This window comes from Sphaerodactylus townsendi, linkage group LG11 (assembly GCF_021028975.2).
Source record: "Sphaerodactylus townsendi isolate TG3544 linkage group LG11, MPM_Stown_v2.3, whole genome shotgun sequence".
Classification (NCBI taxonomy): Eukaryota; Metazoa; Chordata; class Lepidosauria; order Squamata; family Sphaerodactylidae; genus Sphaerodactylus; species Sphaerodactylus townsendi.
The window spans coordinates 71,467,834-71,491,343 of record NC_059435.1 but is presented as its reverse complement, the minus strand read 5'-3'; the positions used below and the strand labels follow the sequence as shown (position 1 = coordinate 71,491,343).

The window sequence follows — 23,510 nt, the reverse complement described above, 5'->3', positions numbered from 1 at the left end:
GCCAGCGTGATGTGGTACCTAAATGGACACACTGTGATCTTTAACCTGATTGTCTGGAAATGGACCCTGCATCAGCCTCCTTGGGGAAAGGCGGTCCAATCCAATCAACCACAATGAATGCTTCATAATTCATAATGCCTCTTTCCACTGATTGCAACAGTGGCCAATACGTTCCATGCCTCGCTTAATGACTGCCCGGTCCATCAGGATGGGCTGCACGGTGTGAGCATTCATTATAAACCTGCTAATTCTGCTTGACCATTTTGTTCCATACATTGCTGAATTTGGGTTCCTTTAGATCAGGGGTGTCCAACTCTGGCGCTTCAGATGTTCATGGACTACAATTCCCAATTGGCCATGCCAGCAGGGGCTGATGGGAACTGTAGTCCATGAATACCTGAAGTGCCAGAGTTGGACACCCCTGCTTTAGATGTTCAAGACTGCAATTCTGAAACCACGCAGGAGAATGGAAGGCTTTAAGGTGGAAGCTACTTTCCCAAGGGATCTTGTGGTAAAACCAGCCCTTACCTGAGTACCCACCTTGGTGTCTCGGGCTAAAACAGACACATGTATTTTAAGTTTGGCGGACATTATGATGCTGATTATTAACATACTTTATAGATTCGTTCATTGAAAATATTTTTGGGTCCCTGTCGGATTTTTTAAAAAATCTGCTAAAATAGCTTACCATTATTAGCAATATACGCAACCACACAGACGTTAAAGTTACTGGCAGCAGAAGAGCAGTGTTGGTAAAAAGAAAAAAACCCTAGCATTTTCACAACTTTGAACAAGAAGGCTATTGTGAAAACTGGAGGGAGGGACACTATGTAGCTTTGGGACCTGTCATAGGAATCCTCGACCGTTTCTGCACAAGTCACATAAAACGTTTTTAAAACATTTTATATCTCCCCCCAAATATTGTGGGCTTTCCGGACTGTGTGGCCGTGGTCTGGTAGATCTTGTTCCTCATGTTTCGCCTGCATCTGTGGCTGGCATCTTCACAGTGCATACATACCTCTCTCTGTGATACACCTCTGAAGATTCTAGCCACAGATGCAGGCAAAACTTTCTTTCTTTCTTTCTTTCTTTCTTTCTTTCTTTCTTTCTTTCTTTCTTTCTTTCTTTCTTTCTTTCTTTCTTTATTTATTTATTTATTTATTTATTTATTTATTTATTTATTTATTTATTAATTAGGCTTCTATACCGCCCCATCCCCGAAGGGCTCTGGGCGGTGTACAACACACAAGATGACAGTATAAAAACAGTTAAACATTTAAAAGCAGCGATAAAACTAGAAATTTGGTTTACACAGTCTCAATGATATGTGGTTGGCGCCCGATATTCCAGATTTAAAATTCCCTCTCCCCTGGGAAGGGAGGCATGGCGAGTCTCCTTAGATGGTATGTGGCCTAGATGTCAGGGCCACAGAAAGGAGGGGGGGCACTATTAGCGGCTGGTTTCTCCAAAGGCCCGGCGGAACAGCTCCGTCTTACAGGCCCTGCGGAACTCCCCAAGGTCCCGCAGGGCCCGGACAGCTGGAGGAAGAGCGTTCTACCAGGCCAGGGCCAGGGCTGTAAAGGCCACCAGACCACGGCCGCACAACCTGGAAAGCCCTCAACAACCAGTTGAGTCCGGCCTGTGAAAGCCTTCGACAAAACAGGATTTTTGTTCACAACCCCCTTAAAACAATCCCTGGCCCCCATTTTCTGTTTTTCCCTGTTTCTCACCCTAGTGCTTGCACAAATTGGTTCTCCTACGCTTTGCAGCCTCTTTCTGCAAATCTGAGTCTTCTGCAGTTGATGCTGTGCATATTAAGACCCCCCCAAATCACAAAAAAACACCCACTCTGAAATACTCCAAAAACTGGCGAGGGGGAATGGGAGAGTGAGCTCAGAAAATGGCACCAAAGGGGAAGCAGGAGGCGGCGGAAACGCTTGAAAGTGTCTGCACAACAGAGAATCCGTTTTCAAAACATTTCAGACTGAAGAACTGTTTTGAAAACGGATTTGTTCAAAATGTTTCCAAGCTGAAAATAAAAATGTTTGAGGGGGAAAAAACTACGTGGAACTCCATGGAGAAATGTCGTATTTCTTGCTGCAAAACATTTTAAAGGGTCTATGCGGAAAATGACCCTGGCTTGGTTATTTACTGTGGTAAGCGGTCTCCGAGCCCATTATAGGTTAGGGTCATACTACTAGTCTTCCTGGAAGTGATGTCATGATGCAGGTGAGGACAGGTCCCTCTTTGCCCCCATCCCTAATGCTCCTGAGTCGATCCCTTATGATTCAGCGCCCTCCTGGCAACTTGGGTGACCCTGTGAGTGGCGTCGCAAACTCTATGCTGGGGATCATTAGGAAAGGAATTGAGAATTAAAACTGCAAAGATTGTCATGCCCTTATATAAAGCTGTGGTGCGACCGCACTTGGAGTACTGTGTTCAGTTCTGGTCGCCACATCTCAAAAAGGATATCGAAGAGATAGAAAAAGTGCAGAGAAGGGCAACGAGGATGATTGAGGGACTGGAGCCCCTTCCTTATGAGGAGAGGCTGCAGCGTTTGGGACTCTTTAGTTTGGAGAGGAGACGGCTGAGGGGGGATATGATTGAAGTCTATAAAATTATGCATGGGGTAGAAAATGTTGACAGAGAGAACTTTTTCTGTCTTTCTCACAATACTAGAACCAGGGGGCATTCATTGAAAATGCTGGGGGGAAGAATTAGGACTAATAAAAGGAAACACTTCTTCACGCAACGTGTGATTGGTGTTTGGAACATGCTGCCACAGGAGGTGGTGATGGCCACTAACCCGGATAGCTTTAAAAAGGGCTTGGACAGATTTATGGAGGAGAAGTCGATCTCTGGCTACCAATCTTGATCCGCTTTGATCTGAGATTGCAAATGCCTTAACAGACCAGGTGATCGGGAGCAACAGCCGCAGAAGGCCATTGCTTTCACCTCCTGCACGTGAGCTCCCAATGGCACCTGGTGGGCCACTGCGAGTAGCAGAGAGCTGGACTAGATGGCTTGTTCTTATGTTCTTATGTCTGCATGTTACTAGTCCTCACGAAAGGATCCATCCCCGGAATACGCTTCTCAGGGTTATTTCACACCTGCATGTCCACCCTGCGAATGACTTGCAGAGGCATGGAGAAACATTTGGAAAGTTTTCCGCTTGACCAGGGTCAGCTAGTAAGGAAAGCCAGGTGGCGTTTTGTATTCAGTCCCAGACGGCTGTTTCACACATGCAGATACTGGACGAACGGGCGTTTGCCACTCCGCTGTCCGCTCTTGTCCGCCGTCTCCTAATGCTCTTGCTTTTTTTTCTCGGACCTTTCAACCCCTGCAGATACACCTTCACTGGCATTTACACTTTTGAATCATTGGTAAAGATATTGGCGAGAGGATTTTGTACAACAGGATTCACCTTTCTTCGAGATCCATGGAACTGGCTGGATTTTTCTGTTATTGTCATGGCGTAAGTATCACCTTTAAGTTCCTCCTTGAGGTTTCCTCTGCAACTGTTTCTGGGGACTCTCTAATGCTTGTTTGTACGCGGTATCCTACCGATATAATATTGTGCTTTTAATTGTTTTTATCATATGGAGTTTGGGGCTCCCAGGCCTTCCCTAATTTCCCTGATATTGTCCATCAACCCCTTTGACCAAGACATGCCTTTTGATGGAATCCACTAGGCATTTATTTTGGTGAAGCCACGCTGAATGGCAAGTTGGATGGGACTATTAAAGACCTGTGGATGGGTTTTTGCTGTTTCTTCAATGGCAAACGGGCAGACAGATTTACTCTTGTGGTCTCAGAGTCCATTCCTATTTCACAACGTCCTTGCGTCTCCTGCAGGTATCCCTTGGGTCTTGTTGATCGGATGTAGGGTTGCCAGCCCGACGTGGAAGCTTTTGAAGGGTGGGGAGATGTTAATTGGCAGTCCTTGGATGCCATGACATCATTTCTGGCAAAGCCCGGGAGGTGACATAACCATGACCGGGCACCTCTGTAGGAATCCACTGAAACTCTGTGGTAAAACGGAAGTGATGTTTCAGCCTCAGAGCAATGTTGATTTCCCTCACATTCCTTCACTCTGCTTCCCTACGAAGCTGCGGTGTGTGGGACCAAAGGTGACAAAGAGGAGCAAGAGACTTGGAAGTACTACTGAGTCGTGCTGTGGGGGTTTCCCGCTTAAAAGCTAATACTCAAGTGTGCAGGAGCCTAATTTGCTCTGGGGGCATAGCAGGCAGGAAGAAGAAGAAGAGTTTGGATTTATCCCCCACTTTTCTTTCCTGTAAGGAATCCGAACGTGGCTTACGAACTCCTTCCCTTCCTCTCCCCACAACAGAACACTTTGTGAGGTAGTTGGGACAGAGAGTTCTGAGAGAACTGTGGCTGGCCCAAGGTCACCCAGCAGGCTTCCTGTGGAGGAGAAGGGAATCAAACCTGGTTTGAGTCTGCCACTCTTAACCGCTACACCTAAACCTTGGGTTTTTGCATGTATGTATGTATGTTAAGGTGACCAAATTGTCACCTTTTAAAACCGGGACCAGGGTGGGTGGGCGTGCGCGCGGTCACAAGAGCACACTCCCTGTGACAGGGCGGGAAAAGGGGAGCGCCCCAGAAGGCATTGCGGCAGCCTTCCAAAAATCGGGACAGTAAGAAAAACCCGCGGGACGCGGGACAAATTGGTTTAAGGCGGGACTGTCCCGCCAAAAGTGGGACGTCTGGTCACCTTGATGTATGTATGTATTTGATTTTTATCTCACTCTTCCCAAATGAGCCAGGCTTGGCTATACATAAGTTTTTTCAACAAAGCAAATAGCATCTTGCCTTACCCTTGTTGAGCCTGGAAAATGGCAGAGTGGAAATTCTTAACCCCCCTCTCCCTAAATGTGACATTCCCAATCCAAATTAGACCCATGCACACATGGGGATTAAGTTCCAAGCATCGGCCTCCAAGAGCATGTCTGATTGACAAGACTGGGGGCAAACAGGGGGACGCAAGGACTCGGTATTGTGTGAACTGTCCCCACGATCACCTTTTATCTGCCCTATGGGAGAAAAGATTGAAACTCCTATATGTATGAGAGACCTGTGTGTTTTCCCCCCTCCTTCAGGTATGTAGCAGCCCCAGGCAGGGGTGAGAAGTGACTACGGCCCTTTCCGCACATGCAGAATAATGCACTTTCAATCCACTTGCAGTGCACTTTTCAGCTGGATTTTACTGTGTGGAACAGCAAAATCCAATACAACAACCTTTATTAGGCATGTTAAAATAGGCTCCAGAGCATTACAGACATTTCTGAAGTACAAATCAAAAGCACATTCAAAACACAGACAGATAAACTGTATCTAGCATTGGGCGTTACTTAGAAAGTTCTGTCACTTGTAAAAGAAATTTTGCAACTTTTTCCAAGAGCACGGCCTCTGTGTTATTTAACAAAAGCTCCACAACAGAGTTTGTCAGAGTCTCCTTCCAGATTTGCATTCTAAGACCCCACCAGGGAGAGAAATTCTACCATAAATACCCACATATCTCGGGACAGTCCAAATTATAACGTTGAGCAGAGAGTCTCACTTTCGGTTTTTTTACAGTGTGGACAGACCCGATCCTGGAGAGGGATAGATAGGTAGCGACCCTTTGTAATGGCCGATGGAAAAGTATTGCATCTGGCCCTTGTAATAACTCATCTCTGTTGGGGTTCAGTTAATAGTTCAAGATATTTGGCTATGTGCCCCTGTTTTGGTACTATTCCGACAGAAAGGGGTGAGCATGATTTATTTGCTTGGGCCAACAAGATATGGTATTCCGAACAGCAAAATCCACTTGCAAACAGTTGTGAAAGTGGATTGGAAGTGCATTATTCTGCATGTGCGGAAGGGGCCTAAGTTTGTTAAAACATCACCAAGGAAAGGTTTCAAACCTTCTCCCATCTGCCCACGCCCACAACAGCTCTTAGCAGTTGAAAAGTAGTGGGAGATCCATCGCCCCATCTGGAACAGCCTTTCATCCCGTGAAGGGGTATCCCAGAAGGGCGGCGGTCATCAACACAAGCTTAAAACTCAAGCGCAACTTGGGCACGGGACAAGCTCAGCCACTCAGAGGCCACGAGCGACCGGCCACTGGAGGTCCTGCTGAAGTCTTGCTCAAAACTCAAAACATCAGTGGTTTACATCTCCGACCTACTTCATATTGCCATTAAGAGCATATCCACATACAGACTTAAGGCTGTTTAGTGGGGATTCTCATGCGATGCGATACAATGACCTTTATTAGGCATAAGTTAAAAGTTGTTTACAGCATGACCAGGAACCATTAACAAGAGCAGGGGTCTTCAAACCATGGCCCTCCAGATGTTCATGGACTACAATTCCCATCAGCCCCTGCCAGCATGGCCAAGTGGTAGGGCTCATGGGAATTGCAGTCTAAGAACATCTGGAGGGCCACGGTTTGAAGACCCCTGAACAAGAGTGTCAACAAAATGACAAAATAGCAATGAATGATCAGAAGGGAATAAACATTAAATCTTCTATAAAATGACATGCATGGGTTTACAGTACTATAAATATAAATATGTATTAAAAGACCCATCGTTATTAATAGGGGTTCCTTTTCCTCAAGGTGCCCTGGGAACTTCACTGGGGGAAATCTGGAAACTAGCAGGCGAGAGCTCCCAGGGTTCATTTGTGGAGACCGTACAGATTTTGCCCAGTGTAAAACCTAAGACGTGGCCACTTTCTTCTGTTTATCTTTAGCTGTCTGTAGCCGGAAATTGTTTGTGGAGGAGTGTGTGGGTCTCGCTTTAAGCCAGGGAATCGGCCCAGGGCTGGCTTCCAGGTGGATAAAGGGCTCTTAAAATGGCTTAACAAATTAAATAACCATAACCGCTTTCAAAAATGGATGTTGAGTGCTTGTTAATCATCAGAAAGCCTGCACATGCGGAGGGGAAAAATATGGGAAGGAGGGTAGGTGGCTAATTTCTTTTTGAAACATTTCAGTGGAAGGTAGCGTTGGCACGGTTCCCTTTCGGTTTCCACCGGAAAACAAATCAGAGGCGTACAAGACTGAAAGCTGTCGGGGGAGGCAGGGCAAGAACTCTGCTCAGGGTGATATAATTTCGAGGTAGGGTTGTAGTTTAGGAAGAGTGGGATGTAATGCCCTTCCAGTACTATCTCTGGTTGCTGGAAAGTGGACTGCACATAGAACATAAGAACATAAGAACATAAGAACAAGCCAGCTGGATCAGACCAGAGTCCATCTAGTCCAGCTCTCTGCTACTCGCAGTGGCCCACCAGGTGCCTTTGGGAGCTCACATGCAGGAGGTGAAAGCAATGGCCTTCTGCGGCTGCTGCTGCTCCCGAGCACCTGGTCTGCTGAGGCATTTGCAATCTCAGATCAAAGAGGATCAAGATTGGGAGCCATAGATCGACTTCTCCTCCATCAATCTGTCCAAGCCCCTTTTAAAGCTATCCAGGTGAGTGGCCATCACCACCTCCTGTGGCAGCATATTCCAAACACCCATCACACGTTGCGTGAAGAAGTGTTTCCTTTTATCAGTCCTAATTCTTCCCCCCAGCATTTTCAACGGATGCCCCCTGGTTCTAGATCAGTGGTGGCGAACCTTTGGCACTCCAGATGTTATGGACTACAATTCCCATCAGCCCATCAATTGGCCATGCTGGCAGGGGCTGATGGGAATTGTAGTCCATAACATCTGGAGTGCCAAAGGTTCGCCACCACGGTTCTAGATGGTCTAGAAGACCATCTTCCCTGAACTGAGAACCCTTCACTTGATGTGTTACCCCAACAAGCCAGTCATGTAAAGTCAGAGGGAGTTTGGTAGACCTACTGCATGCTCCCACCCCATCAGTCGTTTCCCGTCGCCGGTCGAACTGTGCGTACGGACACCAGCGCCTTGCTGTGCCCCTGTCAGGTCAAGCCCAGCCCAGTTCAAGGGAGATTCATGTGGCTCCTGTCCCAATTACAGTCTGAGCCCACAGCAAGCTGCGGACTCATCTGGCGATGGTGTTGGGTTGCTTTCTCTGCCCCTGCCAGTCTGTCGCTTCTGGCAAGCGTCCGGCTCGCCTATTAGGTGGACAGCCCGCCCGCCTGTTCCCTGGACGGAACGGGAGCATCCCCGGCCATTTGCTCGCTCGCTGCTCCAAGCCTGTCATCTTCAGTTCAAAGCAAGTTCTTAACGATTCTGCTCAAAGCCCCTGGAAGCGAAACAAAAGGATCTGCGTTCAGGACAGCTGCCGGCTTGGCGGGCAAGCGGAAACTTAAAACAGGACCCTCCTGAGCGAAAAGGAAAGAGGATCGAGGCTCAGCGGAGGCTAGGACTGGCTGTGAAGGGGGGTGAGGGTCAGCAGATTTTCCGTGTGTGTGTTTTTTTTTCAGAGGAAGGTAATGGTCCCAGAAAGGGTGTCGCCATGACAACCAGGCAATTCTGCACGAGTTTTCAACAAAAAAAAAAACCACCCGTCAATTTGTTTTTAAGTACTTCTTGGCTGCCGTTCCAGCAACCACTTAAGCAATTGTATCCTGAGCTTTAATCCCATCTTCAACAGATGAAATTGGGCTTTTTAGCCCTGACCTCCAGCTTAGCTGGTGGGAGACTTAGGGCTGAGTATGTGTGCAAAAAAACCAAAAAACACCCCCCATCCCAAACCCTCTGTTTTTTAAAATAAAGTGGAAGTTACTGGTCGCAAGGAGGATCCCGAGCGCTTTGGGCTGTGCGGATCTGCTGGCAGCAAACTTGATGTTATCTATGTCATGAGGGTGTTATGCTTTTTACTCGGGGTTGTTTGGACCTTGTCAGTCACTGTAGTTTGGGGGAGGGGCCAAAGTGGGCGGAGCTCCTGTTCTCTATTTTGGTTGTGCTGAAATCCTGTTGAGTCTCCTTCTTACCGGTACCCCTACCAGACATATAATTTGAAGATTGGTCACTCTGCCCTTCCTAAGAGTTTTGTTCCTCTCAAACCGATGGCAGTGTCTTGGCTAGCTTCCTGACCGCAAAAGTCTTTGACCACTTGGCCATATTGCCAATGTTGTTCACCCCTATTTTTTTTCAGTTATTTTTCCAAGTAGCTTCCTGACCACAGCAACTTGTTGAAGGGAACTGGATTAGAAGAAGAAGAGGAGTTTGGATTTATATCCCCCCTTTCTCTCCTGCAGGAGACTCAAAGGGGCTCACAATCTCCTTGCCCTTCCCCCCTCACAACAAACACCCTGGTAGGTGGGGCTGAGAGAGCTCCGAGAAGCTGTGACTAGCCCAAGGTCACCCAGCTGGTGTGTGTGGGAGTGTACAGGCTAATCTGAATTCCCCAGAGAAGCCTCCACAGCTCAGGCGGCGGAGCTGGGAATCAAACCCGGTTCCTCCAGATTAGATACACGAGCTCTTAACCTCCTACGCCACTGCTGCACCCAGATTAGTACCCAAATGTTCATTAAACAACTTGTGAGTGTTCACAAGCAAATGAGGATGGACGCTATCTTTGTTCCCAGTGGGTGAAAGAGGGAAAGGAGCTGTGTGATGCCTCGGAAGCCGTGTTCTAATTTAGGGGCTGGAGGAGGGCTGTCAGGAAGGGTGTCCAGCTTGCAAAGATGCTCGATGGCTCATGGAGGCTAACAGGGGCTAGTGTGGGGCTAGAGAGCCTGTGTGGTATAGTGGTTAAGAGCGATGGACTCTAATCTGGAGGTCTGGGTTTGATTCTTCATTCCTCCACATGAATGGCAAACTCTAGTCTGGAGATCTGGGTTTGATTCTTCATTCCTCCACATCAGGGGTCTTCAAACTATGGCCCTCCAGATGTTCATGGACTACAATTCCCATCAGCCCCTGCCAGCATGGCCAAGTGGTAGGGCTCATGGGAATTGTAGTCTATGAACATCTGGAGGGCCATAGTTTGAAGACCCCTGCTCCACATGAATGGCAGACTCTAGTCTGGAGATCTGGGTTTGATTCTTCATTCCTCCACATGAATGGCAGACTCTAGTCTGGAGATCTGGGTTTGATTCTTCATTCCTCCACATGAATGGCAGACTCTAGTCTGGAGATCTGGGTTTGATTCTTCATTCCTCCCCCTCAGGGGTCTTCAAACTATGGCCCTCCAGATGTTCATGGACTACAATTCCCATCAGCCCCTGCCAGCATGGCCAAGTGGTAGGGCTCATGGGAATTGTAGTCTATGAACATCTGGAGGGCCATAGTTTGAAGACCCCTGCTCCACATGAATGGCAGACTCTAGTGTGGAGATCTGGGTTTGATTCTTCATTCCTCCACATGAATGGCAGACTCTAATCTGGAGATCTGGGTTTGATTCCCTGCTCCTCTACGTGAGCGGAAGACTGGCTTGCTCAGTCTTGTCAGATCTCAGAAGCTAAGCTTAGCTGGCCCTTGTTGGAATTTGTGTGGAAGACCATCAAGGAAATCCAGGCTTGCTATGTGGAAGAGGACAATGACAAACCACCTCTGTTTGTCTCTTGCCTTGAAAACTCTACAGGGGTGCTATAAGTAGGCTGTGACTTGATGGAGGTGCTTTATCTCATCTTCTAAAAAGTCTAGTGCTGCTAAATTCTATTTTCAGTGTCTCCTTTTGTTACTGAAGTCCATCTTCTGGCAATAAAATTCCATCCATATGAATTCCAGGGCTTGCTTCATGCTCACCCCCAGCACAAGAAGCTGTGATATCACATGGTCAGACCAACTCTCCCACAGAAGGGTCACTGGAAGTGGGAAACCACAGCCTTTTTAAGAGATGGGGTAAAGCATTTTTCTGGATCTAACCCTAAATGAGCCAGACGCTACCTTGGTGAAGGAAGAGTTGGAATGTTGACTTCACTTGTCTCTACTGTAAGCAGTCTCAAATCAGCTTACAATTACCTTGCCTCCCCACCCACCTACCCACCCCCAACAGGTGCCTTGTGAGGTAGGTTGGATTCTAGGAGAGTTGGATTCTAATCTGGAGAACCGAGTTGGATTCCCCACTTCTCCATCTGAGTGGCAGAGGCTTATCTGGTGAACTAGGTGTGTTTCCACACTCCTACATTCCTGCTGGGTCATTTTGGGCTTGTCACAGTTCTTCGGAACTCTCTCAGCCCCACCTACCTCACAAGGTGTTTGTTGTGGAGAGAGGAAGGGAAAGGAGCTTGTAAGCCACCTTGAGTCTCCTTACAGGGGAGAAAAGTGGAATATAAATCCAAACTCCTCCTCCTCCTCCTCCTCCTCCTCCTTCTCCTCCTCCTCCTCCTCCTCCTCCTCCTCCTCCTCCTCCTCTTCTTCTTCTTCTTCTTCTTCTTCTTCTTCTTCTTCTTCTTCTTCTTCTTCTTCTCCTTCTCCTTCTCCTTCTCCTTCTTCTTCTCCTCCTCCTCCTCCTCCTCCTCCTCCTCCTCCTCCTCCTCTTCTTCTTCTTCTTCTTCTTCTTCTTCTTCTTCTTCTTCTTCTTCTTCTTCTTCTTCTTCTTCTTCTTCTTCTTCTTCTTCTTCTTCTTCTTCTTCTTCTTCTTCTTCTTCTTCTTCTTCTTCTTCTTCTTCTTCTTCTTCTTCTTCTTCTCCTTCTCCTTCTCCTTCTCCTTCTCCTTCTCCTCCTCCTCCTCCTCCTCCTCCTCCTCCTCCTCCTGATTAGAGTCCATCTGCTGTTAATCATTGCACAATGCTGATTCTCTGAAAACAAGATTTATAGGGTATGAGCTTCTGGTGAAGAGAGCTCTTGACTCTTGAAAGCTGATACCCCCTCCCCCAAATCTTGTTGGTCTGAAAGACCAACTGTGCTCAAAGACTGTGCTCAAATCAAGCTGTTTAACAGGAGCCTCAGCAGGCAATGGTGGACATCCTTTCCCTCAGTGTAGCTGTCTGGAAAAGGAATGAGGCAATGAAGCCTCCCTTCTTTTTGGAAAAAAATCTCAGGGCTTTGCGGCCTTCCCCTCAGCCACCAGATTCCCAAGGTGAAGATGAAATCATCAGTAACGTACAATCGAAGCCAAAACCGCAGCAGTTTGTCAGACCCAACACACAAAACCAATAGAAACAGGATTTAAACTTATAAACTCCTTAGCCAAGGGGAAGAGAGAATGCCGCAATATCAAACCTAATTTGTGCCATCAATCAAATGGCTGAGTAAATAAAAATAGTTTAATCTCAAATGACCCGGAGCTACGAATTGATTTGGGTGCAAGTATAGAGCTGTAGAATGTTTGCAATGCGTTTTGCAGTGTTCTGGAAGCTGCCGACATCCCATTAGGAAGGCGCAACTGGTATCTCTGGTATTTCTCTGGTATTCATTCCAGGCCTTGGCAGAGGTCTTAAGTTGTTGGGTATTCTTAAATTGCTGTAGGTAGACTTTGAGGTCTCTTGCTGCTTCGGGATCTAAAACTAAAAACCAGCCCTTTGAATTGTGCCCCAAAGCTAACAAACATCACAATTTGTTTTAGTACTTCATTCAGTCTGTCTGCATTCAGACGTCACATGGACTATAGCTGCGGGAAAATGTGCCCAACCCTGGGGCATGGGGTGAAAATCTAGGTTAAACACTAACTTGTGATTAATGCAGGAACTTGAGTTGACCAGTCCTTCCCTCCACTAGCTAGAATTCTAAGCCTGGATTAAGCCTTGCTTTAGGTACCGGGTTACATGGTCAAGCTAATTGTGGTTTACCAGTAGGTCTGCCTTTAGAACAGAAAGTAAAATCTCCTGTGTACTTTATAGAAGGTTGAAATCAGCCTTTGGGCAGGAAGGGGTTTGAAGATAAGGTTGCCAGCTTCAGGATTACAGGAAATACCACAAGAAGGAGGTGGCGTGTGGGAGAGAAGAGTGGGACTTAGCATGCTGGGGGCAAAGTGCTAGGCCTTACTTAGGTCGATGTAAACAGGTGTCCCTCCCAAAGCAGCCATTTTCTCCAGATGAACGGATCTCTGTCGTCAGAAGATCAGTTGTACTTCTGTGAAATCTCCAAGCATCACCTGCAGGGGTGGGCAACCTATGGTGCTCCAGATGTTCATGGACTACAATTCTCATCAGTCCAGATGTTCATGGACTACAGTTCTCATCAGCCCCTGTCAGCCAATTGGCCATGCTGACAGGGGCTGATGAGAATTGTAGTCCATGAACATCTGGAGCACCATAGGTTGCCCATGCTGGACTCAAGCAGTGACCTGGACTCCTTTGGCTCACAATAATCCAACACTGTATATCTTCAAAATATAAGTCCTAATTTATTTAATAATCAACTTCACATTCCATAAATCCTCAACCATCAAATATTACAGTTCATAATTTTTTTTCAAATCTCAGTTCCTTCCAATGCAATATTATTATCATCATCATCATCATCATCATCATCATCATCATCATCATCATCATCATCATCAATAATAATAATAATAATAATAATAATAATAATAATAATAATAATAATAATAATAATAATAATAATAATAATAATAATAATAATAATAATATTTTTATACCGCCCTATCCCCGAGGGGCTCCGGGCGGTGTACAACAATAAACATAATATAACATAAAATGGCTAAATCTTTAAAAGCAGTGATAAAACAGTAAAAGCTAGATCTCATAAATACAATATAAAAATACTAGCATAAAAATAAAGGGCGTCCAGCAGCTCCATATTCAGTACAATTCCTCTGAGCATATGACAAATAAAGACAAATTTCAACATTAGTGACAAAATCCCACTGGGCTAATTGGCCTCTGTTGAGAGCCCGATCTTGTGGAGTAGTGGTGATGGCCACTAACCTGGATAGCTTTAAAAGGGGCTTGGACAGATTTATGGAGGAGAAGTCAATTTATGGCTACCAATCTTGATCCTCTTTGATCTGAGATTGCAAATGCCTTAACAGTCCAGGTGCTCGGGAGCAACAGCCGCAGAAGGCCATTGCTTTCACATCCTACATGTGAACTCCCAAAGGCACCTGGTGGGCCACTGCGAGTAGCAGAGAGCTGGACTAGATGGACTCTGGTCTGATCCAGCTGGCTTGTTCTTATGTTCTTATGTTCTTAGTCTTCAGTGGCCTGTGGTGTATGTATGGTGTATTTTCTAGGATGTCTCTATCTCAGTTCATCCAAAAGTATTCTCCATTCGGGCCGCAGCTAAAACATGACTCTCTCATTCCCAGTATAATGTTGAAATTTGGCGTTATTTGTTACTAGCAGTGTAACCTATTGAATAAAGATATACAACAGGCACTAGAAAACTTGGTAGGTTAAGGGTGGTCCCCAAGGGGGTAACCCCTCCCACTTTTCTTCCCCCTTGGCCCAGCCTCCCTAGAAACTGTAGGGGGCTCCTTCATTCCCCCAGGTGGTCCTTCTCACCCCGCGACAGGATCCCACCCCCTCCTTCACCTTCCCTCATCCTCGCACGGCTTCCATGCCCCAACATTGAGGCATTACCTGTTTTGTCTAAGCCCTGCCCCTCAAGGTTTCTCTGTATTATGATTGGCCAAGTCTTCTCAGTATTGCAATTGGCAGGAGTACATCGTCACCACCCGGCTCTTGGCTTATTCAATTATTACTCAGTTACTCAATTATTACTTAATTACTCAATTATTACTCAATTACTCAAATATGAATTGTCTTGAATATTGCAAAATGAATGAGATTGAGGTTTGAAAAAAAGATATGAATTGTAATATTTGATGGTTGAAGATTTTTTTGGAAGATGTACAGGATCAGATTACTGTGAGTCAAACACATGCAAGTTACTACTCGAGTTACTACTCGACCAACACTCAATCTTTCTGAATTATGGTGGAATCATTTGGAGGTTGGTCAGTGACGAAGGGAGGGGAAGCTGCGCCCAGGACATGAACTGCCCACGCGCCGCCTCCAGTGGTGGGATCCAAAAATTTTAGTAACAGGTTCCCTCACCAGCCCCCCCTCAGCAAAGGGGGTAGAGGCGTACCTAGGCAAACCTGAGCCCTGAGCGGTTGGCTTCTGGGGTGGCTCACCCCGGGTGCCGCCATTGCAGTCACATGTTGGGGGCGGGGGGCATGTCAGGGGTGGGAGGCGGCCAGGGGTGGGATCCAGCAGGTTCTCACTAGTTCCCGGGAGTGGGTTACTAATTATTTGTGTGTGCCGAGAGGGGGTTACTAATGGGGTCCGCTTTTCCGTCTCCACGCCCTCGCCTCCCCGAGAGGCATACTGCCTTTGAACGTGAACGTGAGCCACCCCAGAGCCAACCGCCTCTGCGGTTGGTGATCATCTAGGAAGGGTTAATTTCCCCCTCCCCCTGCCCATGGGTCTTTTTAGGCTTTTAAAGGATGGGAGAAAGCAATCTTGGAAGACGACGGCCAGTTTGCCCCCAAGGACTCCAATTCAGGAAGATTTGTAGACAAGTCCTCCCCCCCCCCCATTTGTTTGCAAAGCCCATCTTGTGAAATGGTTGCTTGAACTAATTGGTTATCAGGAGATAAATTTGTTAAGTTAAATGCCGGTTGTATCAGGAGATGACGGCAAGCTCTCATTAACTTCGCTGCAGCCTACTGAGTTAATCAGGCCTCATGGAGGGTCGCTGACTCCGAACGTTAGGACATCCACTTGGCAGGTCTTTCGAGCATTTGGCCAGAAGCCAGTAAAACCTAACGGGTTCTTAACCGGCCGCAGTCACGTTCAGAAGGGCTCTGTCTGTTCGGCGGCGAAGGTTGTGGATGCCACACCAGGGTCGCGTTTCCTTTCGATTTGAAGCTTCAAGGAGGCGAGTGACGATTTCAAGAGCTTCTAACCTTTTATTTTAATCGCCTGCCAAAAGGACTCTGGGTGGGCTGACGCTTTTTCAAGGGGGGGGGAGAGAGATTCGTTGCAAGGGAGTATAATTTAATCAGATTAAACGTGCACGGACGGCCCCCACCTCTGTGCCCAGTTGGCATTAACTTCTTCCTGAGGACAGCGTACCAACATGCCAGCACAGCTTGGGTGGTCTTGCGTGTGCATGAAATGTGATTTGGGCACCGTAAGTGGAGCTGGTTGATTTTACTGGCTGTGGATCGCCCCAGATTTAGGGGTTCCAACCTCCAGGTCAAGGGTCTGCAACCTGTGGCTCTCCAGATGTTCATGCACTGCAAATCCCATTAGCCCCTGCCAGCATGGCCAATTGGCCATGCTGGCAGGGGCTGATGGGATCTGTAGTCCATGAACATCTGGAGAGCCACAGGTTGCAGACCCCTGCTCCAGGTGGTATCTGGAGAGCTCTTGCTATTACAATTAACCAAGATCAGTTACCCTAGAGAAAATGGCTGCTTCAGAGGGTGGGTTTGAAGGCCTTGTACCCTGCTGAGGTCCCTCCCCCTGTCCTCTCCAGGCTCCGCCTCCCAAATCCCCAGTATATTTGAGATGATTGCTAACTTCAGCAGACATCTTGTTACCCAAGATTCTTCTGGTTACCAGCAGAGTTCTCTTCAGCAGTTTGGATGGTTTTATCAAGTCACTTCTCTTCTGTTTGGGAAACTGAGCTCATGAAGTTGTGTAGCATTGGCACGTGGGTTTTTTTTGTTTAAAAACACACACACACACGTTTTAGGAAGGTCTCTGCTCTCCCTTCCACCCACAAAACATTGTGCGATAATTCAGAGTTGGCAGTTGTCTTCCCTTCATCAGTGGCTACAGACAGTTTGAAGGGATGAGACATCGAGAAAGAGATGTATAAATTACCCTGTCGTTTCACAAAAACTATTTTACCCACAAGACTGTCACTGTGTGCCACTCACCGATGACCATACTTGGTTGGCCAACAAGTTCCTGGTTAGTCATCTAACTTCACTGACATTTGTAAAGAATGTTCCTCCATGTTTCGAGGCCAAATCTTGATTCACAACTTATCTTTACCACGTCAGTGGTTTTCAAATGCCTTCTGAGGAATGCTGGAATTCCTTGGAAGACAACCAGGGCTTTATCTATGAGAAAGTGAAAAGTGATAGACAAGTTTCCCTGAAAGAGAGTACAACTACCATTTCTGGTCTTCTCTGCAGTTAGCTAACTAGACTGGGTCTGGTTGTGGTGGGTTTTCCGGGCTGTGTGGCCGTGGTCTGATAGATCTTGTTCCTAACTTTTCGCCTGCATCTTTGACTGGCATTTTCAGAGGTGTATTACAGAGAGAAGTGTGTTACACACTGTGTCCAGTGAGAAGGAAGAGACTCTGAGAATTAACAAAACTTGGCTCCCAGTACTAAAAACACCAGAATCAAAGGCCAAGGGCATGCTAGGTTCATGGACAATGAACTTCACCCAGACACAGGATTTTCATTCACTAATACTGTTGCTGCTGCAGGGAATGCAAATGTAAATGCGAATGAAAATGAAAATGGAATGAAAACTCCACCCACAATACAATTCATTCAACCACACCTTTGCATAGCAAGTTCCACCCAAAACGCTGACTGATTGGTTCCCCACACTGAGACATGGACAATATATACCCCACTAAACATTCCCTTCTCACTGGACACAGTGTGTAACATGCTTCTTTCTGTGATACACCTCTGAAGGTGCCAGCCACAGATGCAGGCGAAACGTTAGGAACAAGATCCACCAGACCACGGCCGCACAGCCCGGAAAACCCACCACAACCAGTTGAATCTGGCCGTGAAAGCCTTCGACAACACATTAGACTGGGTCTGTCATTCCTAACTCAGTGCAAGAAATGAATGTGTGTTCCGAACCCCTTAATTGTCATTTGTCAAGAGTATTATGACAAAAGCCACTTGCAAGTGTTCATCATCTATAGCAAACAAGGAACAACAGTTAGCTAGGTCAGCCCTTTTTGAAAGATAGTTCACCCTTTACAGGTACCACAGAATTATTACTACTATTATTGGACTCTTGGATTGAGGCTATGAGAGTGAAATTCCATTACTTAATTCACTGATCATGGATTTGTTTGAAGATTTAGACCATGTTTTCATTGGCAAAAAAAACCCCCACTCCAAACAAATGATGAGTTCTTCGAAGATATTGAGCCCACCTTGGTGATCAATGTTTTTTTAAAAAGGGACTTAACAAAAATCTGAATGTGCTGAAACATTTTTAACTTTTAAACACAGCACCCCTTCCTGTTTTATTAAAAGCAAGAAAAGTTTTTTAAAAACTATATTTTTGTATTCCAATAGGACAAAACTTTTGAGATCAAATTTGACGCTCTCTAAAAACAACATAAACGTTAACAAAGGCTGGGTCGGTTTTAAAGTCCGTGCTCATTTCACACAGAGCAGAGGTAAAACTGGTAAGCATGGTGGCCTCTAGGCACAAATCAGGTGTGTATCCAAGAACATGCCAAGATCCCCCATGGCATAAAGAAGTGTTGCAGCCAATGAGCCAGAGAAAGGAAAGGGTGCCCCGAAAGAGAAAAATTGCGGAGTGATAGAACGACGCATTCTTTGTACGACCAGTCCGGGTGCTCTGCTGTGTATTTCCAAATAACTGTGATTTAATTCAACAGGTTTGTAGGAGAATTAGCAAAACTAGGCAGTTTTTCTTCTCTTCGGATTTTCAGGGTAATGCAAGCTTTAAAAACTGTTTTGCTCGACCCAGGTAAGACTTTTGCGTTCACTTGCGTCCGCTACAAATGACCTTCTCTGTGTCTCCCTTTTTTTCTCCTGTTTCTTCTTTTGCTGCCGTTAATTTGCTGGCATTCTTGTCATGGTCTTCTTTTTTTTGTTTTTTGTTTTGTTTTGTTTGTGTGTATGTGTGTGTGTGTGTCTTTGTGTGTGACTTTCCCTTGTTTGCAGATACATAACTGAATTTGTGGACCTGGGCAATGTATCAGCCTTACGAACGTTCAGAGTTCTCCGGGCGCTGAAAACAATCTCAGTCATTTCAGGTGAAAACACGATACCTGGTTAAACACCTGGGCTTGTTATTGCAGACGCTTCTGTGCCCATTCCCGGCAGCAGTGTGCCCTGTGGGTAGGACGTAGCGCTAACATCGCAAGCTCTTGGTTTGGGAATGGAGAGCATAAGGAATGCGACTTGTCAGTAGAATCCTTTCTCATATATTTATCCCCTGACCCACAGTGAATTGTTCCTTGGGCACCCATAGCTCTTAGTCCTTCTAAAATGTGAATCTAACTAGTGAATCTGTCATGGTGCCGTTTTGACGTCCAGTGTTTTCAATGCTGGCATTTGGAATATTTTTTTTTTAAAAAAAATAATAATTAAAGAATCTTTGCCAGGAGAATTGGCTTGGTATAAATTATAACGTATGAAAACAAGTCAGTTTCAAGGCGGGGGAGGCGTAAGTCCACCTTCAATTTATCAAGGTTATTAATCTGGAAACAGGAATTTAAAATGGCGGCTGTTACAGCTGAGGTAAAGAAACAGAAGGAAACCCGAAGGATCCATGGGGCCTTGCCTTCTTGTTATCACTTGATCACGTTTAAATTTGAATGGAGCGCCACTCAAAGGTTCAACGCAATTTCCTAAGAAATTTGAGCATTGTCGCTGGTAGATTCTGCACAGCAAATGTAGAACGGGCTGCAGCCGGTTTTCCCGTTCACGTGCGTGCCACTCAGGCAGCGACGGGAGCCAATGGAAACAATCCGGGCTGCTTTCATGCCTTTGCACGGAGACGCTTTTCTCTTTTTAAGACATTTCCTGCAATACTTGCATAGCTGTGCAGGCATACAGAAATGAACTCCCGTAGCCACGCTGATCGTCCCACAACGCAATTGGCTGCATCTGTGTAGCTGCGCATGTGCAGCAAGCAAAACAATACAAAAAGAAAAAAGGGACCTCCCTGCAACGGCAGGGCAATAAGGAACTTGTTGCTGTGGCAGGCAGATTCTCCCTGACGGTGGACGGTGTGGTAGAAGAGAGGGAAATGCAGGAGCGGCTCCAACCCGGAATTTTGCAAAAGAATGACTGGTTTAGCTGTTTTCGAAAATCCCGGGTTGGGGGAAATAAAATGGGGTAAACTGGTTTTGGGGATGGGATAATCTGGCGGTTTCTTTGTATTTGCGGACTCTTTATGCCATCTTATTTATATATTTCCCAGTGCAGAATCTACCACTATGACCCCTTCCGCACATGCAGAATAATGCACTTTCAATCCACTTTCAATGCACTTTGCAGCTGGGTTTTACTGTGCAGAAATGCAAAATCCACTTGCAAACAATTGTGAGAGTGGATCGAAAGGGTATTATTCTGCCTGTGCGGAAGGGGCCTGTGTCAGAATTGCAGGTTGGGGAACTCTGTGCTGGAGAATCTCTTGGGGAATGAAGCCGTAGGAGTCTCTCCCCATTACTTTGGCCTCTTGATCATGCCAATGCTTAGAACCTCTTTTTGTGGATGCTTTTTGTATCTACCTGGAAACGTGTCATTGGAAAGAAGAGCCCTTGATGGATCTACGGACAGGTCTCATTCAGCCTGAGTGTTTAACTGATCAGACCGGCATGGCGAGGGAGAAAAAGATGGCGAAATGGCCCCGTGCATGGCAGCTCCTCTCTATAGATGATTATCCCGAACAGATGTTGGCAATTACAGGTCAAAAAAATGGTTTAAAGAGACCGCTTTTTAAAAAAAAAGGGAGAAAAAAAAATCAACATCCATTTAGGAGACAGGAAAGACTTTTTCGCTCCATTAGATGGCAAATGCTCACACTGCGGCACTTGAATTGAAACAAAACAGCCAAGCAGCGGCACGCATTATCTGTTCTCGCAGTGCATTTCAGGTATAAATACTGCGGTTACAGCTGTTGTGCTTTTCAGATGGAAATTGGTACACGGTACAGCTGCTTTACCCCTTAAAGCAGCAGTGGCGTAGGAGGTTAAGAGCTCGTGTATCTAATCTGGAGGAACCGGGTTTGATTCCCAGCTCTGCTGCCTGAGCTGTGGAGGCTTATCTGGGGAATTCAGATTAGCCTGTGCACTCCCACACATGCCAACTGGGTGACCTTGGGCTAGTCACAGCTTCTCGGAGCTCTCTCAGCCCCATTCTTTGACTCTCTACAGGGTGTTTGTTTTGAGCCAGGAGGGAAGTGGGCAAAGCGGAGGATCGTTTCAGCCCCCTGTGAGTCTCCCTGCGAGAGGAGAGAAAGGGGGACATAAATCCAAACTCTTCTTCTTCTTCTTCTTCTGAACCCTGAAGTTGATGGTGAAAAAGAAAAGAAAAAAGGAACTTTTTTTTAACGGCTCCACATTTCACACTGCTACCCACCCTGACTGGTGAAGGGGAACACGTGGGCTGTACCCTCTGCCAAGAACCATTGCTGGTCTTCTCAAAACTCTTTTGGCTTTTCTTGAGGTTCTTCTGGAGTGGTTTTATCCATGCGTTACAATAATAATAATAAGAGTTTGGATTGTTATCCCATCTTTCTCTCCTGTAAGGAGTCTCAAGGTAGCTTACAAGCTCCTTTCCCTTCCTCTCCCCACAACAGACACCAGGTGAGGTAGGTGGGGCTGAGAGAGTTCAGAGAGAACTGACTAGCCCAAGGTCGCCCAGCTGGAATGTGTTGGAGTGCACAAGCTAATCTAGTTCACCAGATAAACCTCCACAGCTCCAGCTGAATATATTCATCACGACTACAGGTCACACTGTTGCTATTAATGCCACTGGCTCATTGTGAACCATTAACATTTCTGTATACAAATGCCCCTAACCCAGATCTGGCCTTTTGAGGGATGGGGATGGAATAACCTTGTATAAAAGAAAAGGTGATTAGCCAAGGTGCTGACACCCAGAGAGCGAATCATAGTCTTCTAAAGGGGGGGGGGGGCAGAAAGTATTTGATTCATATTGATTGCCAACCTCTGTTGCAAAGAGTAATAAAGCCTTCAATTTCTGTGAAAGAACCAGGGTAGCTTTGAGCATGCTCACTGATTTCAGGGGCGTGGCCAGGTTCTAAAGTTAGGGGGAGTGAGCACATAAAGAAAAGTACTGTGACACATACCAAACAATTCCTGGAGCTGATAGAAGTAAGGAAATGGGCCCAGCGCCACGGAGTAGTTCAGTGGGCCACAGCCTGAGGAGGAGGAAGAGCCAAGCCCCGGGGCATAGGCTCAAGGGGGCGGTATTCCCTTGTACCCCATTAGCTACGCCACTGACTGATTTCCAGTGCTCAGCGCTGCTTCCTGTTTCTAATTTTTTTAAAAAGTGTCTTCTGATTTTGTGGTGGGATGGTAGATTGTGGGTGCAGTTCACCCTGTGCATGCTAACTGTCGGAGGTACATGAAAGGCCTGTTTATTTCAACAGAACACGTGTAGGAGATCTTCCCCGAAGAGATGCTTCCGGTGGGGTTAACGTTTAACAAAGTCCTAGCGCATTTTGCCTCTGCTAACATGAACCATTTGATATGCAGCATGTTAATTGGTGCACCGAAAGAATTATTCCCCACTGGCCTATAATAACCTTCATCAGACACTGAAACACACCACTGACTAGATAGTGCCTTGTTTACTGTGTAGATCTGAGGGGCAAGCTGCACAAGAAGTCTGACATGTTCTGGGTCACAAGCCCATGACCAGATTTGCAGTCAGATATATGTTGGGGGAACACACCTAAAAACAATGATCATTGTTTCAATTGGCCATGCTGGTAGGGGCTGATGGGAATTGTAGTCCATGAACATCTGGAGCACCATAGGTTGGCCACCCCTAATCTAGAACAATATCGGAACCTAATGGGTAAAGGGAAGAATTGGCCGGGGGAGAAAAATAGAAAAAAAAATCCCTAGCACCTTTTTTGTAGAGAGTCACACAAAACCCTCCCCCCCCCGAGTTTATTTATTTATTTATTTATTTCTTCGATTTTTATACCGCCCGATCCCTAGAGGGCTCCGGGCGGTGAACAACACAATTCGACATCAAACAGGAGCAGGTCATACACAAAATATAAATACATAGGCTCCATCTCATAATCATCAATAAAACAACCTAAACACTCATAAAACAGCGAATAACAATTAATACATAAATAAACAAGAGGCGTCCAAAACCCCCAATTTAAAACCTACCCCCAAAAAGGGGGACGGCGGTTCAGTAAGAAGCTAGCCCATTGGCTTCCACGAATCTCTCCAGGTGTCAAAGAGATCTTGATTTTGTACGGTTCAGTTTAATGCTCGAACGGCAAGGGTTAAGTTAATGCCTTTGCAGCGCGGTAAACACTTCATCCCGTAAAACTCTCTAATGCTGTTGCTCTCTCTTGGCACCTTATCAACGATAGATTATTTTCCTAGGAGGGTCTTCAGAGGAGGGCTTGACCTCACCTCCCACCTGACCCTTTCGGCTGGAGAAACCGGGGCTTGAACCTGGAACCTTCTGCAAGCCAATCAGATGTCCTACCACTGAGTCATGGCCCCGCCCAATCCTAGATTGCCCATGAACAGACTCGGGTTGTCAGCAGACCTGGAGGAAAAACGTCTTGTCCTTTTAACAGAGGCTTAATGTGTGAAAATTAGAAGCTGAAGCTTCATGCCGAGGAGGAGGAGGAGGAGGAGAGGAAAGGAGAGGAGAGGAGAGGAGGAGAAGAAGAAGAGGAGGAGGAGGAGGAGGAGGAGGAGGAGGAA

The 23,510-nt window shown here is 46.3% G+C and overlaps 1 protein-coding gene across 2 annotated transcripts in view; it reads left to right on the top strand.

Moving 5' to 3' along the window:
* Positions 1 to 23,510, top strand: part of LOC125440723 (sodium channel protein type 5 subunit alpha-like) — a 395,791-nt gene that overhangs the window by 128,679 nt on the left and 243,602 nt on the right. For both annotated transcript variants that reach the window (XM_048510652.1, XM_048510653.1), the window contains exons 5-6: positions 3,347 to 3,475; positions 18,739 to 18,830. In XM_048510652.1, coding sequence (XP_048366609.1) covers positions 3,347 to 3,475; positions 18,739 to 18,830 — 221 coding nt within the window. The remainder of the gene's footprint in view (positions 1 to 3,346; positions 3,476 to 18,738; positions 18,831 to 23,510) is intronic.